The following is a 22561-nucleotide window of genomic DNA, read 5'->3' as shown; positions in this document are numbered from 1 at the left end:
TCACTGAAGTGTGTGTTTCACACAGATGACTGTTGCTCTGCAGGACATCTCCCCATGACTCATCCTGATGGGTTTCAGCACCGTGGACAGCTCCATCCCTGAGCTCTTTCCCCGCAGCTCGACACCTCTGAGCCCTGCCCGACAAAAAAACAATATCCTCTCATTTAACAAGGCCACTGGGTTTGATTGAGAAAATCTATGTGTGCTGGAGAGAAGAGGGGGGTCTATTGGTGGCTATTATTTACAAGAAATGAGAGCAAGAGTGAACCGCAGTGGGAGGGGCGATAGAGATGCCGCATTTTTCTGAATGAAATTACTCCCTGTGCACCCCCCCTCCCTACCCTCCCCGCATCCTCTATGTCGGCACCTGATTGGTCGAGCCCCCAGTCACTGACGTCAGACTGGCTCTCTTCTGCATGAGTCCGCGCGCAAGAGCATCCATTCTGCCTCCCATAAGCGCCGCGGGGAGATTGAAGAAAAAGAGATGCGAGAGACGCCGAGTGAGAGTTTGGAGCAACTTTGATGAAGACGGGAGCACGGAGCGGTGTTTCTCTCACACACACAGGGACTGTCCTTCTTATTCACACCGAGCATCACTGCGGACAGCATCAGCACAGCTCCATCATTTGGCTTGGATCTTATAAGAGAAGGGAAACAAATCTGTTCAACTCTTGCAAAGAAATCTCGTTAATAAGGTAAGATTAATAATCTATTATGTATGCATGTATACAGTCTGTGCGGTGTGTGTTGGTGTGTGTGTGTGTGTTGGGGACATCCTCTGTGGTGCAATGGAGCTGCAAGTGTTATACAACAGGGTCCTCACGAGGTGGGATATACCTCCTCACTGAGATGCCAGAGAGGGAAGGATGAATGACTCCCTCCTCCTCCTATACAAGCAAAAAATAAATCATCCTTAAAATAACACGAATGTAGACTATTACACTCACGATGTGGTATTTGCTATCAGTAGGCGTGAAGTACAGTTTGACATGTCCTAAAGAACAAGCAGATAACATGCCAGAGAGCATCTTAACCTTGTAACGGGTGAATCCCTTATAAAGCCCAATGAACAACACAGGCTTTCTTATTCATGAAGCTCTACATGGTGCATAAGGAATCTGTCTTTCACAGTGTGGTCTCCCTCCGGTCATGTTTGGACATTAACAAGAGGGAACACCTCCTGAAACGTGTGCAGGATAAAAACGAACAGTGGACGCCAGTGAGAGACACGACACTCAGAGGGACGTGCTAAAAATAGACATATGGATTAATAATTAATAATAATTAAAAAATGACAGCCTCGTTGTGCATTCGTGTATTGGTAACCATCTATTGAGTTCAATTAAGCCTGCAAATTGATTGATTAAATCAATAATTGATTATTATTTGTGTGACTTCCCTCAAATTGTGACGTCACTGACATTTCAGGAGCGAGCCGGATTACTGAAATATTTAAAAAATAAATAAAAGATAGGCTATATATTTATATATATTTTTGGCTTAAATAAGTATTATTCAAGAGGCGCATTTACAAAATGGTTAATTTTAAAATAATTGGTTTAGCTTGTCATTAACTGTAAATTTCTTGGATTGTGTTCTGAAAAGAGAGCACAGGGCATGACAATCACAAATAACACTTTATGCACTACTGCTAATCTATCGTTTTATGGCTTAACTGCTTTAGATTACAAGAGTATAAGATCTTAAATTGTCCATCAGCACATTAAGTCTTCCCTCTCTGCAGGATGCCACATCCGGCCTCCAGCAGCCCCACAATCTGAAACCACAGCTTCTGGTCCAGTAAAGGCTGTTTAATGGACAGATGGAGATATTAATGGGTCATTAGAGCTAATGAACATGTTTCTCCTGTTTTCTCTCTCTTAGGTTGTGTTTGTGTGACCGCTCAGAAGCCATGATACTGAACGCCACTGACCTGGGCTGGGATGAGTCCTCGGGTGCTGACCCCTTCTTCCCTTTGGACCAAACGGACAGCTCATCAGCATATGAAGTCCCGCCCCTCACCGTGTGGGGCGTGGCCCTGTGCATTTCAGGAACTCTCATTGCCACTGAAAATGCAATAGTTGTCACGACCATCTTGGCCACCCCGTCCCTTCGTGCCCCTGTTTTCCTGCTGCTGGCGAGCCTTGGATTGGCCGACCTCCTGGCAGGTGTTGCTTTGATCTTGCACTTCCTTTTCCTGTTCTGCGTGGAGCCCAGTGTTTGGTCAGAATTGCTGATCTCAGGACTGCTGGTGACGTCACTGACTGCCTCGCTCTGTAGCCTGATGGGTGTTGCTTTGGACCGATACCTGTCTTTAAGCCACGCCCTCACCTATGGTTCAAGCCAATCACGTCACAGAGCTGCGCTCCTCCTGCTGCTGGTGTGGCTGGGTGCGTGTGTCATCGGGGCGGGGCCTGCGATGGGATGGAACTGTCTTGGAGAGCCAAACTCCTGTTCTGTAGCACGACCTCTGACCCGGACATACCTGTCGCTGCTGTGTGGTGGGTTCCTGGTGGTTGTAATGGTAACTCTGCAATTGTACGCCGGGATCTGCCGCGTGGCGAGGCGGCACGCCCACGCCATCGCTACCCAGAGGCACTTCCTCCCTGCCAATCAATCATATGCAAGCAAACACAGCAGTGGAAGGGGCTTCTCTCGGCTGATCCTGGTCCTCAGCGTGTTTGTGGGCTGCTGGATGCCTTTCTCCCTCTGGGGGCTGCTGGGAGACGCCTCCAGCCCTCCTCTGTACACTTATGCCACTTTGGTGCCGGCGGCAGGCAGCTCGCTGCTGAACCCGATCCTCTACAGTCTTAGGAACAAAGATATTCGCAAGGTGCTGCTCCAGGCCTGCTGCCCGCACAGATACACACAGAACACACACATACACTACCCTGTTGATGTGTAGACTGCCAAAACTCGCCAAACCACTACACGATCTATGCCAGACATATCACTGTTTGTGTGCCAAGATACACACAGAGCTGCATTGACTGTCATCCAGATCCAGAACATGAAGTCTCACACACACACACACACACACACACACACACACACACAAACTCCCACACATGCAATAAGCACTTCTCAAAGAGATGAAGTCCCTCCTGCAAACCAGAATGTTCTGGACTGTACTGGCTCGCCGCCATCTTGGGACTAAAGACTTATCGTACTGTCTTGTGTGTACTTTGTGCCTCATCCTCAGTCAATTGTAGCTCCACTGGATCCCCAAATGGAAACAATCACAGGGATTCTATATGTATTCCCACTCATAGAAAGTGGATTTAATCACCATTGGCACTTTAAGACGAGAGGAAGGGATGGGTTTTAAATATAAGCCTATCACATTGTAATGACATGTGATCCAAAGCCCAATTTGATTTACTTGAATGTCTAGAAAACACAATGTTCTAGATCTTTGAGTCTATTTTGCACATGCTGTTAAGGGCACTTTGAAAAGTACTGACCATATGTTCATGTTGCACAGCCTTTTTTGAAATGAATGAATATTTTATACCGATGAATAATAAATATGCTTTTTTTTCTACTGGACGATGTCAGCACTCTTCTCTTCGTACGGCTGCTAAGGCTTTTAGTGTGTTTGTCTCTCTCCATCTCTCACCCTTTAACTCAATTAGGCACAGACTGCTACGTTCTTTTCCTGAGCCCTAAATTATTTGGTGGCTAAAGCAATCTTCAATGTTATTACCATCACTCTGCATCCACTGTGTCCTTTGGAAATCTACAAAGCAGCCTTGGTATCAGGACAAAATGATTATGCAAGAGGTTTTTCTCTCCTCCTACTCATTTTCAGAACTTTAATCCAATTGAATAATTTTCTCACTCCCTACACAGTCAGCACTGAGAAAAGGTGTCCACCACTGATATGAAGACGATGAGTCATGGATCAAGCCTGAGCAGTCTGATGCCAGGGCTGGACATTATTGGGAACTTGTTATGTAACACTCACAACGTACACACACTTTGTTCTCACAGGAAAGAACTCTCAACAATCACTGTAATTCACTTGACCTTTATTGAAATAACTATAATCATTTGAAAATTTAAGGCAGGAGAAGCTTTGGCAAAGCATGCGGTGTGATTGTGCTTTAACACAAAATAAAAGGCACTTGAGAATTATGGTCCACACTAAACATCAGTCGGTTCTACATCTGACTCATCAACAGCATGATTATATTTTTGGAAGAAGCTGATCAGCGATCAGTGTGGATACCCAAAATAAACCTGCACTGACACTGAGATGCGGTATAAAAAAAGGCACTTATTCTGCATAGAGTGCAGTGAGTAAAGCATCAGAGTCTAACTGATCCTCAGAACAGTTCAAACAAAAAACTGTAGAAAGAAACACGCAGCAGATCTGAAACACAATACAGAATGAATCATATGTGTTAAATGTCAGCATATGTTCAGTATGGTGATCACACATCAAACACCCCAGGTGTCTGCCATGAGCCAGCACTTCCCCTGTCATACTCAATAATTAATTCATTTTTATAAACTACAACCGTGTCTCATCCACAAATCAACTGTTCCCATGACAACCACAAAAGAAAGACAGAATATAAAAAGGAAAAGTGATTTAAAAAAAACCTGTGCTTTAAAGAGATGTAAAAGGATTGCATTAAACTTTAGTAGATACGATTCAATATGTTATATAAACTTTACATTTATATTATATAATCTATGATTGAGCGAGAATGTTTTGACATCAACACATTGTGTCTTTCCGCTGAGTACATACGAATACTGTTAGGAGATTGTGTGTGCACTCCCTCTTTGTCATAATATACTAAAGCAGATAAAATCAGACATTTGGCCCACAGCAGAGGGCACCTGCTTCTAATAGACACAAAGATAAGGACAGAGGTGATGTGCTGACGCACAGACTCAGCAGAGAGACGTGCATTACGTCACACAACACTCTCTCATCACAGACAGCGCGGTGTCATCCGAAGCAGTGGCAAATGGGGACACCAGCAGGCACACTCAGACTCTTTCTCAATCTTTGGACTTTTGCACCTCTGATTGGAATCTTTTTGGATAAATAGAATAAATGGTTGAAGGAATGTGCTTCGTTATAGGTCACTTACAGTAAAATGTGCGCATACACTCAAAATCTGACACAGAACGTGGGTCTCTGCTTCACTGGTGCTTAAGAATGTGATTTGAATGGAAATAAAAGGCTGTTGTTTAAGGAAAGAAACGGAGGCGGTAGTGAAGGTGAAAAGGGAAGGCGGTCATTCAGACCACTCGTCGTCGTCAAACTCTGAGGAGTCGTCCTCGCTGTCACTGCACTCCACAGCGATACGACGGGACAGGATGGCAGCCACATCGTTGCCAAAGTGATCCCTCTTCTCCTGTTCCCGCTGCGCCTCCACCTTACGCAGGTTGAAACCTAAAAGTTGGTTGGTGAGGACAGTTACAGTGAGTGTGTGACAACAGTAAATTGATTATCTCTATTATATTTCCTCATTATATAACATAGGTGGAAAACTGCGCTCCCAATAAAAGATGTAATTTAAACACACAAGAACAAAAAGCAGAATTGGGTAATGTCGTGAAGTAGCGTAGCGGATCATGGGAGTTATTGTCTTCACCACCATTACTGTCGTTGCAGTCAGCCTCAAGTGTTCATCATTCAGGAGGTTTTTACCGGGAGCCCAATTGTCTGAAGGGGTCTCCTATTCTCAAAAACAAACTGACCAGGTGATTAAAACCAGTCAGAAACACTGAATAAAGCCGTTAAAAGTCAGTGTTTCTCTGACGCTGTCTGACAAGCAGGATTGTCCTGTAGGGGCTGTGAGCCAAGCTGCTGCTAATGTTTGTTTCCCTGAGAAATCTCATTCACAAGAATGAGACAGAAGAACAGAGGGACAGCCTAAAAACATGTTGGCTCCAGCCAAGAGGTACTGATAATGCAGCAGGCACCGCATCAGCTTTATATTAAAATTATATTATAGAATTAGCATTGATGCCTTGATGTGTGAGCAGCAACTTTACGTCGTGCCAGTTGAGGTAGAGCCGATCTCATATACTGTTGGTTACTGCATTAAAATTAATTGTATTTAATATGCTCACTAGAGGTTTTCAAATCATAATTTGAAAAGTATCCAGTAGCCTAAACTGTGAAATAAATCCATTTATATTGATCCATTACCTTTGCGGATGGCCTGCAGCAGGTCACTGCGAGCATCATCCTCGGGCTCAGGCTCTGGCTGAGGTTTGGGTGCCGCCCCACCACCAGAGGGAGGAGGGGGAGCAGAGTGGGCAGTGGATGGAGGAGGAGGGCCAGGGGGAGGTGGAGGAGGAGGAGGAGGTGGTGGACCACCACCACCTGCAGGCATAGGTGGTGGAGGAGGAGGACAGACATTGGACATAAGAGGTGGAGGAGGAGGTGCAGGTGGGGAGGGATAGGCAGAGGGAGAGGAGGAGAGCGGTGGAGGGGAAGGTGGGGTGTCGAAGCCAGAGGGGGGTGGGGGGACCCCTAAGCCAGTGAGAGGAGGGGGGGGAGGAGGAGCAGGGGGAGGGGCGAGGTTGGGGCGAGAGTTGGGAGGGGAGGAGGCCATGGGGGGAGCAGGAGGTGGGTGATTGGGACTCAGCACGCTGACACGCTTCTGGGATGGTGCTCCGTATCCTCCGTCATTATACCTGCAAGTGACAGAGTGGAAGTTAGGGAGAAGGAGAGGTGAAATGACTAAACGGATTCACATCTAATCAACCTTTAATTGCTTTGCAGCTGCAATCTCAACAGCTAAGACTCATTAAAGAGGCTGGCAGTAAACAGCAGCTTTATAATCTAATTGTCACTGCTGAAACCTATGATTCCCAGCAAATGTGTTTAGGATTCAGCACATGTTGGCAGGGGCGGCAGCATGTGTGGGCTCATATGCAAAATGCTACTCACGCCATGTCTGGAGGTGGAGGAGGCAGGAAGTCATCGGTTCCAGGCGGAGAGAGAGGGGAGCCAGGATCATAAGCATAGGAGCTGGTACTCTGATCGAGGCCTTCAGAATTGAAGCCATCTCCAGATCCAATGCTGCCATTCAGACCCTCAGAAGAATTCCTAAAAATAAATATAATACATCACAATCAGTCCAAAAATAAATAATCTTTATTTGCTGAAACGCTGACAAGGGAATGACCTTGGTAAATAAAAGCCTCTACAGACCTTCTGTATTTTGAGGATGTGACTCATGTACTTTTCGCTTATTTGTTTAGGAGCATCACAGATGCATGTAAAGCAGCAGACACAAATAGTGACATTGACACTTGTGTTGACTGGTTCACGCAGCTAAAAAAGGAGCACAACGTGCAGTCACTCACACACAGCATCAAGAGTTCGGCTTGTCCTTCAGTTTAAAAGCCTGAAATTAAATCTTATTGACTTTTTTACTTTATCTTAAAAGCTATTTCTCTCATCGTGCTTGGCCTGTGCTTGAGTTAAAAACAAGCCAGTAAATCAAATCGTAAATCACTTTTAACCCTCTGAACCCCATAACCCACTAGGAAATTTGAAAAACTTTTTTAAAAATACCAATATGATACAATTTATCACAGCCAGAAACTGTGACAAGAGAATGTATCTTTAGATTTTCACATTTGTGATGGTCCTTGAATGGATCATGTGTGGCAAATGCTTTCATCTGGAAAAATAACAATTCAACTGTTAAATTGATATTTCATCAAATTTACTACATTCTACGCCACATTTTGTCAAAACCGAACCATTTGCAATAACCACATCCTGTAAAATAAAAAAATGATGTGCTCCTCAGTGCAACGGGGAGACAGTGGATGACTCGACCAACAGTCAAGTGTAACAAAATTCGAAGCCACTGACTGAATTTGAGGCTGTTACACAGAGCAGAGAGGAGAGGACATGGGAGGTTGCAAGTAGAGGTCGTAAAAATGTAGCATGTGGAGCCTCCTTTTTTTTTCTTCAATTTTGCTAACAGTTGTTGGAAGTTTTTGTGTATATAGATTCTGTTTTTCCCCAGATTCTGTATAATGGCATTTAATACTGCATGAAATACATTTTTAGTTCTCTCTACTTCTAGCCATGTTTATGCTGTTTCAATAGAGGTGCAGAACTTAAATATTGCAACAACAAAAAAAGGCCACAGTGGGTTAAATGTGACAGGAACACCCTGAAACGTCTTGGGGGAGGGTTATAACTGATTGTTGTTTATGTACTTTTTACTGTATTGGTTATTTAACTGTTTCTACATTCTTTCATTTATTAACACCGAAGAATAAATAACATGAAGTAGAGAAACACTACCCAATGGTCTACCTCATTTGTTGACTTCAATTTTCTGTTTACTCGACACCCAGCCCCCTGAGAACATTTTGAGACAGGACATGCCGCCCATATCACTGTGTACAGATCAGCTGATAAGACTGGGCAGAGTGGAATTTACTATGAGTGTCAATTCTCTACTTTTACTGTGTTAACTAGAGAGAGAAATAAGGAATTCAAGCTATTTTTTTTAACTGAAATGCATCCAGAAGCCTCTTGGGCCTTTGACCTCAGACAATCTCTTAACTCACATCAGATCATTCTTTGGCACCACAAACTCCTCCCCCATCTTACGGCGTTCCCATTCGTCCTTCCTGGTCTTGATCTTTCGTGGATTGAGTGTCCGTAGGTTAAGATGGTCTTTCTTCTCCTTCTACTCAGAACAGAAAGAGAGAAAGGAGTCATGGAGGGCTGGCCACTTGTTCCAGCTTAGTGACTGTTGTGTTAGTTGTTTTGTGTGTTTAAGGATGTTTATGCGTCTCACTCTGTGCTTGCGTCTCTCCTTCATGATGTCCTTGGTGTCCTGCAGCATCTTCTCCTTCCACAGGTCAAAGAAGTATGAGGGATCAGTGTAAAACTTCAGGGCCTCCTTGCCATCATCCCTGTAGACAACCATTTTACAAACATTACAATTACATTTGGTTCTCATTGACACTTGGTGTTATCTTGTGGCTACAGACATACTGTAAATACCATAAAAGGCCCACTGACAGATCTTTATCTCCCATATGTGTCAAAATATCAACAAGACATAGCACTTCTCCTTTGAGCTCGACAAAAGAAACAGGACATCTTCTTTTTACACATACGACCTTGTATGCAGAAAAGTTCTATGTTATATGGCCTGTAAAGGTCTGTCCAATTAAAACCACAACCACAAACATTCAAACCAGTTCAGAGAGTCTTTGCAACATAACTAGACAAGCTTACACTTCCTCTCTGCTTATTATTGATGCTGCTGCTGTGGTAACTGATTACACAACCTCCTTCTGTTCTGGTTTCTAATTAATCCTGCTTGCGATGGCAGGTCATGCCACGTGCATGATAAATATTCAAGATCTCAAGAAAGTGTCAGGTGGGTTGAGACACATATGGTTGATTTCTCCACAGAACTTCTTCTTTTTGCTATTAAACTTGTCTGAGTTTAGCGTGATTTGTTATGTTTGCTTTTTAAAACACAGCAAAACAAAACAAAAACTGCCTGGACATAAGGAGATCTAAATCAGTTTCTCTTTCACATCATGCTGGCACACTAACAAACAATAGCAACAAGTTCTGAATCAGCATAATGAATCTCAATGAGCAGTGGGCTACATGTCTATGAACAAAGGGACAAACTAACCAGCAAATTTTTATACACTTTCTTGGTATTAACCCTTTATCAGGTGAAGAACTATATTTGGTAACTTCAGGTAATATTTCGAGAAAAAAGTTGCAAATTTACTAGATTAAAGTGGCAAATCTACAAGAAATTTTTCTCGTAGATTTGCCACTTTAACCTCGTAATTTTTTTTCTCAAAATATTATTTTCGTATGTTTTTTTACACATTCTGGCAGTATGTAATATCCTCCAATATTCTCTAGGGTTGAAATTTTGAATTTGCAAGTATCTCAATGAGTGCCCTATTAAGGGTTAAAGTGGTGAATCTGGGAGAAAAAAGTTGCTTTTTTCCCACTTTTTTCTCGTAAATCTGTGACTTTTTTCGCGCAGATTTGCCACTTTAAATCTCTTAAAACTTTTTTTCTAGTAAATCTGCGACTTTTTTCTCTAAATATTACCTGAAGTTACCAAATATAGTTCTTTGCCTGATAAAGGGTTAAGTAAGTTATTTTGTATTTTTGGGGACTGAACCTCATTTACACAAACACACAACATGATAGTCATGCATCTGTGCATCTGCTGAGCCGTACCGGTACTGGCTGAGGTAGTTGAGTGGTGGGGGCGGGTTACAGGTCAAGTAGGTATCCTGTACAGGCATCGGCAGTGATGGCCTGGTGAACAGTTGCTGGTCCTGGGTCAGACTGCTGCGGAAGGCCTTACGGGTAGTGATGGCCTGCAAAGAGACTGAAAGAGAAACAGACATAGAGAGAGAATTTTATTGAATATTTATTATGCTCAAAGGAAAGAGGTTCTATTAATAAGTAAAACAGGTTTTAAAATAAACTGGAGGAATTTAAGTTACATTTAGCCATATTCAAAATAATAAACTACACACTGACTAACGTCAGTAGTAACAGTAATATGTGGGAGTACTTACCCTCCTCTTCTTTAGGGTCCAGCTGCGTGACTTTAACCTGCAGACGATCCACTCTTTCCCCCAGTGTGTTTACTCTGGTTGCAAAAGCTCCAGCCTGGACAAAGAGCTCTCCAAATACATCCTCCGCATATTTACCTACACACATAAACACATTGTTTTATGATTTTCCTCAATAAAGTATCCGTCTCACATACGCACAATAAATGCCTAATGGCAACTACGGGTGTCATGAATATCAATTTATTATTTCAGTTATCAAAATCTGAAGGACTGGCGATTTTTAGTGTGGTACTTTTCAAAACAGAATATGGCAAGAAGAATCATCTGAAAATGTAAATGACAGTCAGAGCATAAAACCAATGACGAATCAAGACTCCAAAGTCTAAAAACAGTCTCATAGAATTGCAGATTTGGAGAATCTTGGCCACCCTTATTCACAGCTAGCTTTACATAAAACCTTGCATAAACATGTTATACAGGCTAGATATAGTCACCATGGGTTTTTAATCAGTTCACCACATTTGAATGACAGACATAGACACTCACTGAGGCTGCCAAGCTGGCGGATGATGTTGGCCAGGCTGATATTGGTGACACATTCCAGCTCACTGCGGATGTTGGAAGGGATGGTCTGACGACACACGTGTCGCGGCTCTATGTTCCTCGTAACCAGAGGCATGGTGGGGTGTTGTGGGTAGGGGGGCCCAACCCTGATACAGAAGAGGAGGTTCATTTGAAAAAAAAAATGGTAGAAAATGCTATTTTCAGCCTCTCAGATATGGTGATTTCCTTTTTTCTTGGTTAATCTTACACATCTGAAGACATCAGTTTAAACTTGAAAAGCAAAAAGTAAACATGAGTTACAGCCTTTATTTGGAAAAATCTTTATTATTTTAAGTAATTTGTCTAGCAATTTATTTGTTTTATTTTGCTTTTTTGTTTAATTTTTGGGGCGTTTAGACTGTTCAGAATAGACTTAATAATTGATCAAAAGCTAATAAACATTTAACATTACTTAATGATGAAAATAATTGTTACTTTTATCCCTAAATGAGTCACATGCTCATGTGACCCCAGCACACATTTATAAATAAACCCCGAGCCAGACAGAGCTAAAGCAGAAGCAAAACTAAAGCTTTGTCACACAGAAAACACCCAACTTTAGTGGGATAACGATTTGTGCACCATTACGCTTACAGAACTGCACTACACTTGCAATGACTAAAAAAATTATATTACTGTAATTCATATGCATATTTTCAAGTTATATTTATACATTTGTATATGTATATTTGTTTTTTTACTTGTGTGATTACTTTAGATACATATTTAATTGTCAGTGGAACTTTAGTGGAAATATTTCAGATTATATTGGACAAATGACATTGAGAGTGTAACACAGTGGACTCCCACACACAGAGCAGTAACTCTACAGTGCCATATGGCATCTGTTCAGAAAATGACAACTCCCATAGGTGCTCAGAAATGTGCAGTGACTGCAGACTCTCTGCTACCAAGACTGTACAGTCAGGCAAAATTTAGCTTACTGTAAGTATACCCTGCAGCGCTTCCTATGCCCAGTTTCGGTTGCCTAATTACAAGTTTTTTATGTTAACATTAGGGCTTCAGAGAATGGTGAAGTCATCATACAAATACCAGTACTAGGTGGGTTCAAGTGTCCCCTTCTCTTTGGGTTGACAAGCATGTTGTTATGCGCAGAGGTGGAAAAAGTATTCAGATCCCTTACTTAAGTAAAAGTACTAATACCACAATGTGAAATTACTCCACTACAAGTAAAAGTCCTGCATTCAAAATGTACTTAAGTGAAAGTACAAAAGTATCAGCATCAAAATGTACTTAAAGTATCAAAAGTAAAAGTACTCGTTATGCAGCATGGAGCCAGTTAGTTTTTTTTATATATTCCAAATATTATATTAGATTATTATTATTGATGCATTTATGTATACAGCGTTTTAATATTCTCAAGGTAGGGCTCATATTGACTACTTAATATGCTGTTATGAGGTTTATTTTAAAAAGTGTCTAATCACCTAAATTTATTGTGTTTTTTATGTTAAATCTTGACCTGAAAAGTAACTAAAGCTGTCAGCTAAATGTAGTGGAGTAAAAAGTACAATATTTGCCTCAAAATGTAGTGAAGTAGAAGTATAAAGTGACATAAAATGGAAATACTCAAGTAAAGTACAAGTACCTCAAAATTGTACTTAAGTACAGTACTTGAGTAAATGTACTTAGTTACTTTACACCACTGGTTATGCGTATTTATAAATCGAGGATGCTGTAAGTCATGAAAAGTGGAACTTGTTACAGCTGTATTGGGTTAAGCTAACAGATGAGCACTGTGTGGTTAGTGACTTGTTCGGCATTAACCGTTCTGTCAATGTGGCACAACAGAATAATAAATGGTTTACCCATAATAAGTTTAACATCTTCCTAGATAAGCTCTGCCTATATATGAATCTACAAGAGAACAAAACAGTCTGAAACGGTCCGTTTTTACGCCCACAACATTAGCTAAAATGGGCTTAAATGTAACTTGGGATCTCGGCCTTGTCAGAGCAGGAAGTAACTTGTAGGCGCCTCTTAAATCGAAGAAACAACCAAACAGAAGTATGTTTACATTATTCACCTTGTGAAACCAACACGGACTAAACACACATTACTTACCGTCAAATTTGTCAACTGTAGACTCTCTCTATATAGTCTGGTTGTTGTCCTGTCTCAAGATTTCCACAAGAAATGTTAAGCGGTACAGTACAGGGACGAGCTAAACAGATCGCCTAGGTCCCGGGATTGTGAACTTCTGATTGGTCGAGCGACTGAGTTCCTCAAAGCTGATTGGCTGTCGCGCCTGTCGCCTGTTTTTGCGAAGAACAGGATGTGGAAATTTCAACGTAAAAAGCGCAACTCCACCCTGACTAGTGGCAAACATCTGTGCGTAATTTGCGTAACGTAGGGTGGCGGCTGAAGCACATTCCTACGTCCGCTTGAGCGAGTTGGAACGCGTCCGAGGAATGACTGGCATTGGCCTTAATGCACAAGAGCTCACTGTGGAGGGAAGCACTTATGCAGATAAGTAACAGTCATGTGGGCCCTGATTGGTTTTGTGTGCATCCTTCACCTCAACTCAAACTGGAAAATGCACAAGGTTTATGATGGAGAAGCAGTGTCCAGTAAAGGTTAAGTCATTTATCCATGTACAGGAACATGTGTTTAGGGATGAGTCAGATTACTTCCAGTCAGTTACTGAATACAAATTGAATGGTAACCTTTTCAAATAGTGATATAATCCATTGGATGACAATACAAGTAATCTAATCTAAATATGTTTGGATTTACAGTTTTACAAGGAAACCTTTTTCCACATTTTAAAGAAAAAATCAAAACTGTAATCAAGTTATCTTGTAATGTAACTACAACTGCATTTTTGTCAAATATAATCTGGGTAATAGGGAAATATCATTATAGTTACTTGTTTTTGTAATCTGATTACATAATCTCGATTACATGTAAGAAGTATACCCAACTCTGTGTGTATTAGTCAACCTGTTTGTTTGAATGCTGCAATAACATAGTAATTAAAGCCTTGTCTTGCGGTACTGTGACTACATAATAGACTTATTTGTGTTGGAATAAACAGGTAAGACACTGTTGCAGCCATTTCTTTTATTTTGCTATATGGATTAAGTGTAAATATGTTGAAAGAGAATTACAAATTAGAATTGAATTGCTACACTTAAACACTTACTTTATTGGAAATAAACAAATACCTACACTTAGGATCAATTTATACATAATTACAATTATTTTCCTGTGCTTTTATCTGCTAAACATACCCCTCTATCTATGTCAATCTTTGATTTGTCGTAAAAAGAACAACTTCTATATGAAGTCATGAGTTTTAACTGTGTATAATAAACACTATATCAAAGGGTGAATTGCCTTGGTCTGCATGTAGGTGCAGAGTCTCTATAGAGAGGAAAAGGGATGATTAATTAGCTCATCTACCTCCTTTCATTCAACATTAATCCAACTGCCCTTTTCAACTCATATACACATCTAAGAAAGAGTTTCTGCCAGATACCACGGATGTCAAGTGATGTATATGTGTTATATATAACCAAAATCTGAGAAGTTTTACACACCAGGGATTATCCGGTTTCTGCAAGGACAGACAAAGACTTCATTTGTTTTTTTTATTGTCGTACTAATGCAAATTTTTATCACCATTTGATTGTTTTCTTCTTTGTTATACAGTACACAGTGGAGTGCAAAAAATGCATCAGTACAAAGGACGAATTTCACACTATTAGTGTCGATATAATTTAAGCTTCTCTTCAATGTAAAAAAATATTGCACATAAAAGCATTTTAAGGCCAACAGAGATACACAAATACATTAAATAACCTGCTGAATCTACATTCAAAGTACAGCTGGATCAAATTAATGCAAACGGGTCACACTGTATGGTATGATATAATATGAAATGAAAGTGTGTTGGTACCTGACAGATAGCCATTTGGTATTAAGGATTATTTAAGACACAATCCAGCAGTTGTTGCTAAACATTTATCTTCTGTTTTTTTATATTCCAAGTGAGATAAAATCAAATCAGGAGATCTTATTATTATATTGTTGTGCTGTTGCCCTGTTAAACTAGAGATCCCATCTTCTGCTCCATATTTGGTCAAATCAGCCTGTGTTATCTACAAACAGGAGAGCATGTCCGCCAAACAAAGGAAGGTCCCTTCATCTCCACTAGAGGGAGATGTTATCATAAGAACTGTGTAGTCTGAAATGGCTGGAAAAAAATACATTGTAAGAAAAGTTTGACCTTCTCCTTCTTGAGGCCGTTCATTCATGTGTGAGTGTCATCTTCGAGTGTTGGTCCAGCTGAGTCTGTAGGAGCTGTGGCCATTCGCTACTGTCTGTTTGAGGATACTGTGACCCTCTCCCGCAGAGCTGTGGACCAGCTTGAGTCCAGAAGCCTGGAGACCCTGTAGGACACTGAACCAATAGCGGAGCACTTCCTCATTGGTTCCTCCCACCTCAAACCCTGCCCACTGCAGGTGCACTGTGGCAACCAGACTGTGCACACTTTGCAGAGTTCCTGACTCAATCCAGTTCTGGAAAACACGCCACTCAGCACTGAGCAAGTCAACATACAGGAAGTGAACCTAAAGAGAATATAGAAAAGAGATTCAATATTGGCCTGTAGGACTACACAATTATGTATTCCCAACAAAAATAAAAAGCACAATGCAGTTTATAAATTAGTTTTGAAATGTCCAAACCAGAAAACTAATATGAGACAGCCATCCTAGAAACATTGTGCATCTTTTTGGACATTTGCTGGAATTAACAAACATTGTTCAACTTTTGTTGATATTCAGGACAATTAATGCTACTATTATTGATTTCAACATATTATAGCTTTCTGCTTTCAATACTACGACTGTTGTTTTAGACTTACACTACAGGCAAAAACATTGTTTTTTCATGCACTGGTCAATTTGGAAGTTTTGGGCTGTTTTTCTCCCACAATATGTCTTCTTTCAGAATAGTGGAAAGAAGACATCCAAAACAAAAATTTAGGTGTATATTTTACTATATTTGATCCGTGTAGTACAGCAAATGTAGTCTAAACCTCGTCATCACAGGCATCATTTGAAAGCTCCCACTCTCATGCACTATATAATTTGTTTTACATGTTCTGTATTATTGCTGCTATGAATTAGCCTTCAATCTTTAAAGGCAGGTTTTCTCAAAATTATTTTTTATAATATAGTATATGAAATGTTCTATAAATCAGGGTGGGAATTATATATAGACAAACCCCTCAGTAAAAACCTTCAGAACATATTGTTGCTTAAAATATGACGACAATTTATTCTTTTATGGCTTTTCTGATTATGAAATCTCTTTCTAGCAAAAAAAAACGTTTAATTTAATTAATTAACAGAATAAAATTATAACTTTGAAGTTTGCTTTATCCAATGTTTAGATTTATGTCCTGGAATTATAGATGCAGACTATGGCATTTTTAACAAGTTTACACCTCATTAGCATATCTAAATGTAAAATTTCAGAAAACTTGAAATGCAAAAAAATATTGCCTTAAGATTCATAACAAACTGGGGAAGCTTGATGGTGACATCTATAAGTAAAAACACAACAAAACCCTATTCAATAATTGAAAAACTTAACTGAATATTTATAAATGGAGGTCTGGAAACTTCTTACTGTATATTCTCGACCTACACATATATTCAAACTATAGGTGGGTAGTTCCCTCTTGTGGCTGCAGGATGTAACTGGGCCACTGTGTGATTCACTCACTTAAATTGTTGCTATGGCAGCTAGGGATGGCGCAGAGCCCTGTTGCTATGGGAACATACAAGTAAGAGAGAGAGCTTTCTGGGTACGTTGGGGTGAAAAGACTCTTAGGTATGTTTGTTCGGCACTGTTTCTCTAAATGTGTGTGTTTGTGTGTGTGTGTGTGTGTGTGTGTTTGTGTGTGTGTGTGTGTGTGTGTGTGTGTGTGTGTGTGTGTATGCGCGCCAAGCCCTACTGTGTGATGTCCCAGAGCTTCCATGATGTCTGCCAGTGTTAGAGAAACACTGCCCAGGTTGCCTCTCGTCTTCTTGCGCTTCCTTGGAACTCGCCACTCCAGCCACATCTTGTGCTGTCTGACGACGCCTCCATTACCATGGTTACTGGCCAAACTGTTGCCAAGGTGACCACCAGATGCATTGGAGTTGCTGGGATCAAAACTGTGGACTTCACATCCCAGCCCCGACACGGTCTTCAGAAAGTCTGCGTCTCCTCTATCCATACTAGAGAGACAAAGACAAACAGACAGAGAGGCAGAGGGAGCACAGAGGTGGTTTGAAGATTATTGCATGCATGATTAAATATGCATTGCATTGTTTATTTCAACTCTGCCAGCGATATGAATGCCTAAGCATCGCAGCACATGCACAGACACACGGACAAAGTGTACAGACTTATGGGCGCACCTAAAGGAGTATGCAACACACGGTGTATCTGCAGCTGGAAGCAGCCAGTCCTCAGCACACAGCAGCCAGTGGGGGGAATCTGCAGGGGGCTGGGATGCCTGAGCCTGACCTGGAGACAAAACCCTGGAGCAGTTCAGCTGGAGACGGACAGGGGAGGAGAGGGGAGGGTCACATGAGAGGGGCTGGATAGATGACTGAGAAAAAGTCTTATGCATAAAGCTAAAAAGAGAAGAAGTTAAAGAAGAAGTTGTGTGAAAGCTTGTCTTGCCTCCAAGTGCCTTTAAACAAAGCAAATTATTTTAAAAATGGCGTTTAAATTTGAGATTCAGCTGAAAATAGTCATTTAACTTCAGAGGCTTTGAGAGTCATTATCATTTCTCGCAGGTATTGAATAATTACACAACAAAATCAACACAATATACTTGGTTTAATAATTTCCACTTCCCAGTTCCAAAGCATTGGTGTTACATAAGTCTTAAATCTTGTATGGGAGTTTCCAGTCTGGAACTGAAAGTCCTCACTGGCTTCAGATTTTGCAGAATTCAGCTGCCAGGATACTGACAGCGCCTGACTGATCATATTACTGCGATGTTAACCCCCACACTAGAAGTCTGCAGTTGAAGTAGTTGAAAAAGTGAAGTTTTTATTGATTACTCTTAACGCTTGGCAAGATCTCACTCCTGGCTACAGTATCTGTAGATCCCTTGTGAGCCGGAGTGTAGCTTGAGACTTTCAGGAAGGGCCCAAAATATTTTACCGTCAGGTTCTCAACCAGACGGTCAGGAGCCACCCAACCACCAGCTGGGCCACAGGATAAGTCTGAGTGGTCACAAGATTATCACAAAGACTTCTTTTCTCTCTGTAACAGCATATTTAAATAAATAAATCTGAAAAGGGAAATATTGGTTAAGTTGCTTGAAGCTCAGTGTTATATGCAACCTGTGATGAACGATCAAAAGCAAACGTACTACAAGGAGTTTTTAACCAGTAATTAAACAAGTTAATACTTGTGCGTCTCCATGAGCAATGAGACCATGAGCGAGAAGATTGACTATTTCTATATCGTTATTCTTAATGCCTGTTCTGGGGTTGAATTCCCTGTGAGCCACAGGAAACGATTTAAGGCACACAGACCAGAAGATCCTTAGTTTGCATTTTCCCAGGCAAAGTTTGGCAACGAGTAGTACCAGTTAAAAGGAAGCAGAAGGAGATTTTTCTTTAGAGAATTGTATTTTTGACGATGTGTTTTGTGGTTAGAGCTGGTAATGGAGCAAGATCAGAAAAGAGAAAAGAATTGGCCAAAGAACAAAAGAAAAATAGTATTAAAGGACGTTGTATCTTCCTTTGACTCACTTTGCAAAACAAATGCACGCACAAGCCAGATCAAGTTTCAAGATTTAGATCTCTTACTTCAGTAAAAGTACTAATACCACACTGTGACATTACTCCACTACAAGTAAAAGCCCTGCATTTAAAACTTACTTAAATAAAAATACAAAAGTATCAGCATCAAAATGTACTTAAAGTATCAAAAGTAAAAGTACTCATTATGCAGAATGGCCCCACTCAGGTTGTTATATATATATATATATTCTAAATATATTGTTGAATTATTATTATTATTTATGCATTCATGTAAGCAGCATTTACATTTTATCAGTAAAAAGTACAATATTTGCCTCAAAATGTAGTGGAGTAGAAGTATAAAGTTACATAAAATCTAAATACTCAAGTAAATTACCTCAAAATTGCACTTAAGTACAAGTAAATGTACTTAGATACACTCCATATATATATGTATATATATATAAACATATATATATGTAGGATGACAAAAACAATTTGGGCATCGATGACGGGTTGAAGGGGTTAAATAAGTCCAAAACCCTTTTTGAAGAGATGGTGCTTGAGAAATTTTTTGACAACTAAAATAAGCTTTACCACTAGCTTTACATTTTTAATTTAATTTAATCTCAGAGTTTCTCATTGTTCATCCTGTTATTTCTTCCTGCTTATCTGTATTATTTTGCAGTCTGTAAAGTATAGTTACATTTTTGAAACAGAACAGTCAGAACTGTCCAAATTGCATGAGGTAATGTTTATGATATTAGGGGCATTCAGACACTTCACACATTGACGACATCTCTGAGCTTCAGGTGTTGTTCTGTGTGTCCTACCTGTGGCCTTGTGATATACGTGATGATACGATCGAGTTCTGCTGTGAAGGACGGCTTGTCTGTCGCCCACGGCTGCACCTCCAGTGCTATGGGTCCCATCTGGGAAAACAAACATACATATCAATATATTGATAAGACAGTGCAAGGAATACCAACAGATTCAAAGGGATCTGAAAGGGTTTTTGAATAATGGATAGGCATGACAGTAATGTGAGTGTCTGCTGCTGCCCGGCCCCAGGTATGAGCGCTGAGTAGGCGGGTCACAGCCTCTGACCTCAGTCCTGCTGGTAACATATTTGCCTGAGGCACTGTAACACACAAACACACACACACGCTCGAACAAAGCCCCCCACCCGAATCAGACTGAACCCTGTGGTCACCATGGCAACCCCGGTGGGGAGTAGAGTGGGGGGGGGTTGATGAATCACTAGACTGAGTCAGAGAGTTTAGCCTTGGGCAGAAAAAGAGACAGTTAGAGAAAAGGAGAATGAAAGAGAGAGGTAGTTTGGAGGAGTTTGAGGTAAAGAGAGGACAGATGAACCCACACACACAAACACAGAGGAACGTTGGAGCTCTGTGCGTCTGAAGGGCAAAGAGGGAACAGCTGTCACTTCTCTCTGATCTGAGGTCAGCACTGTGCTCACCCTCCTGCCCTCACCTGTTTCATAGAGCTTCGCACAAACTGGCCCAGCATAATGAATAAACAAGATGAGGAAACCTCAGCAGCAGGGTCGTCTTTTTCATCTGTATCCCTAAGCTGAGCATGTACAGTATATTGAATGAAATTATACACGGTCGCCCATGAAGTTGGAATAAAATATTTTTTACCTCTTTCTATGAATGTGATTGATTGCGACAATTTGATTTATTATTGGCAGATAGAGTGTATATCTTCTCAAAACTTTATTCTTTCAAGCATATCACTATTAACAGAGGATTGTGTCTAAAAACAAAATATTCTAACTTTATGGGCAACGGTGTTTATCTCCTACTGACTCTCAGTTCAAATTCAGCACATTTAAAATTAAGTTTAATTGACGTTAAAGTAAGCAATGTGTCATAAAATGGACTGAGGGAGTAAAAAAATATCCATACACTTTAGTATTGTGATTTTATGCTTTTTTAAAAGATTTTATAGATTCTCAAATTTATTATTTATTAACATTTTACACACAGAGATTTCTAGCAGAGATTGCACAAAAATAACAAAAATGTGTAACAAAAACAAGATGTTACAGCAACTTTTTACTTTTTAAAAGTAGACTTTTTACTTAGATTTATTGCATATTATGCTGTGTTCTTTACATATTCTAGTTTTCCTAGAATTATATTAAAAATCGCGATACATTGCCTTATCTACAATATCATAATATATTGAATCGTAGGCTATCCCCTGTATCATGATATCTATTTTATCACCAGATTCTTGCCAATATACAGCCCTAAAATTAACTTGGGTAGATAGGTTCACCTAAATCAGTTCAATATATAGGCCTGCTGTAGGTGAAGATGAAAAATGAATTCTGATTTTTTTTTTTTACACAAAGTCTGTAACTAGTTTGTAATGCAATAAATATATGTTCCGTGCAAACACTCATTTCAATAAAGCTTTATGTGTCGTGTTATTTTACTTACCTGGCGCGAGAGTATCTCGTTTTCATCCTCATAAGCTCGTGCCCCCTCCCTCCTCTCCCCATCTTCCACCTCCTCCTCCTCATCCTCCAGACCCGGACGCCGGGACGGGGATCCCCGGTGGCGTGAGTGCCTCTCCGGTTCGATGCTGATAACGGAAAAGGCAACCTCCTGCTCCTCCACGCCCGCCCTCCCTGCACGAGGCAACCGTGGCCCGACGACGAGGAGCTGGAGAGCTAAAAGAAACGGCGGGATCAGGAGAAGGAGTATTCCCGAGCGGAGGACACCACCGCGGCCCCACCAGGTCCGCATACCTCCTGCGTGGCGACGCCGGGGAACATCTCCGGCACGGTGCCCTGGGATTCAACTTTTTCTTGAGGCAAGGGAGGAAAGTCCCTGCTGAGAACTCCCCTCCTCCTCTTTCTTCCCCGACCTCCTTCTTCTTCTTCTTACCCCCAGGGGAAACTTGTGATGACGAAGCGCATTCCTCGGTCAACGGTGGCCTTGTTGACACAGTGACTGCCGCTTTATTTAGCCCATAACTAACTCATACAGTTTAAAATTAACCCATGTTGGTTTAAAGACCCCTCTACCTGGTCATATATTAAGAGAACAGGCCAAAACTACTCACAAGAAGAGAGAGTAGTATTTTAAAAACTGCTATATAATGTAAAGAGACCCTTAAAGCTAATTAAAAACATTTTTATTGAGAGCTATCCTAAGCAAATCTCACAAGTATGCACAGTGACTGTAATGATATTTAATCAATATCACATATATTTAAATGAAAAATGATTACTGTCACAGTATTGTGGCCTGTATTATGTGCTACTTTTACCTTACTGAGTACTTTGTACTCTTAACCTATGATTAGTCTATAAGATATGTATTATAGCCTACAACCCAACAGAAAATTAAGTGGTCAAGACATGCACCCTCTTGATCAGCTACATTAAACTAATGAGTACATGTAAATGGATCTGTAATCAATATCAATACATTTCTGTACGGAACTGTTTAAAACTGCTCCCCATGTCACCACACATCTTATAATGATGTCTCAATACATTTGCATTATTGCAGACTTCTGCACTGATTCTTATTATCCTTATTGTGTATATATTGTATAACCCTTAT

At 40.7% G+C, this 22561-nt stretch overlaps 3 protein-coding genes across 3 annotated transcripts; 1 reads left to right on the top strand and 2 right to left on the bottom strand.

The window, feature by feature from the left end:
• The first annotated feature begins 481 nt into the window (after positions 1 to 481).
• Positions 482 to 3534, top strand: gpr3 (G protein-coupled receptor 3). The gene is made up of 2 exons (XM_059350314.1): positions 482 to 695; positions 1885 to 3534. Exons 1-2 carry the CDS (start codon positions 523 to 525, stop codon positions 2903 to 2905), a joined length of 1194 nt encoding a protein of 397 aa, XP_059206297.1. The 5' UTR covers positions 482 to 522; the 3' UTR covers positions 2906 to 3534.
• A 480-nt stretch (positions 3535 to 4014) lies between these two features.
• Positions 4015 to 13386, bottom strand: wasf2 (WASP family member 2). Its single transcript, XM_059350716.1, has 9 exons — positions 13264 to 13386; positions 11122 to 11285; positions 10576 to 10710; positions 10229 to 10382; positions 8802 to 8919; positions 8569 to 8690; positions 6923 to 7081; positions 6176 to 6666; positions 4015 to 5413 (listed from the first exon to the last, which is right to left on the bottom strand). Exons 2-9 carry the CDS (start codon positions 11252 to 11254, stop codon positions 5256 to 5258), a joined length of 1470 nt encoding a protein of 489 aa, XP_059206699.1. The 5' UTR covers positions 11255 to 11285; positions 13264 to 13386; the 3' UTR covers positions 4015 to 5255.
• A 1231-nt stretch (positions 13387 to 14617) lies between these two features.
• LOC131984284 (probable methyltransferase-like protein 24) lies at positions 14618 to 21828 on the bottom strand. The gene is made up of 5 exons (XM_059349140.1): positions 21428 to 21828; positions 19793 to 19891; positions 17616 to 17752; positions 17168 to 17432; positions 14618 to 15773 (listed from the first exon to the last, which is right to left on the bottom strand). Exons 1-5 carry the CDS (start codon positions 21734 to 21736, stop codon positions 15468 to 15470), a joined length of 1116 nt encoding a protein of 371 aa, XP_059205123.1. The 5' UTR covers positions 21737 to 21828; the 3' UTR covers positions 14618 to 15467.
• Between the last annotated feature and the right edge of the window lie 733 nt (positions 21829 to 22561).

This window comes from Centropristis striata, chromosome 14 (genome assembly GCF_030273125.1).
Source record: "Centropristis striata isolate RG_2023a ecotype Rhode Island chromosome 14, C.striata_1.0, whole genome shotgun sequence".
NCBI lineage: Eukaryota > Metazoa > Chordata > Actinopteri > Perciformes > Serranidae > Centropristis > Centropristis striata.
The sequence above is the reverse complement of the archived record's forward strand: the minus strand, read 5'-3'. Positions and strand labels throughout refer to the sequence as shown.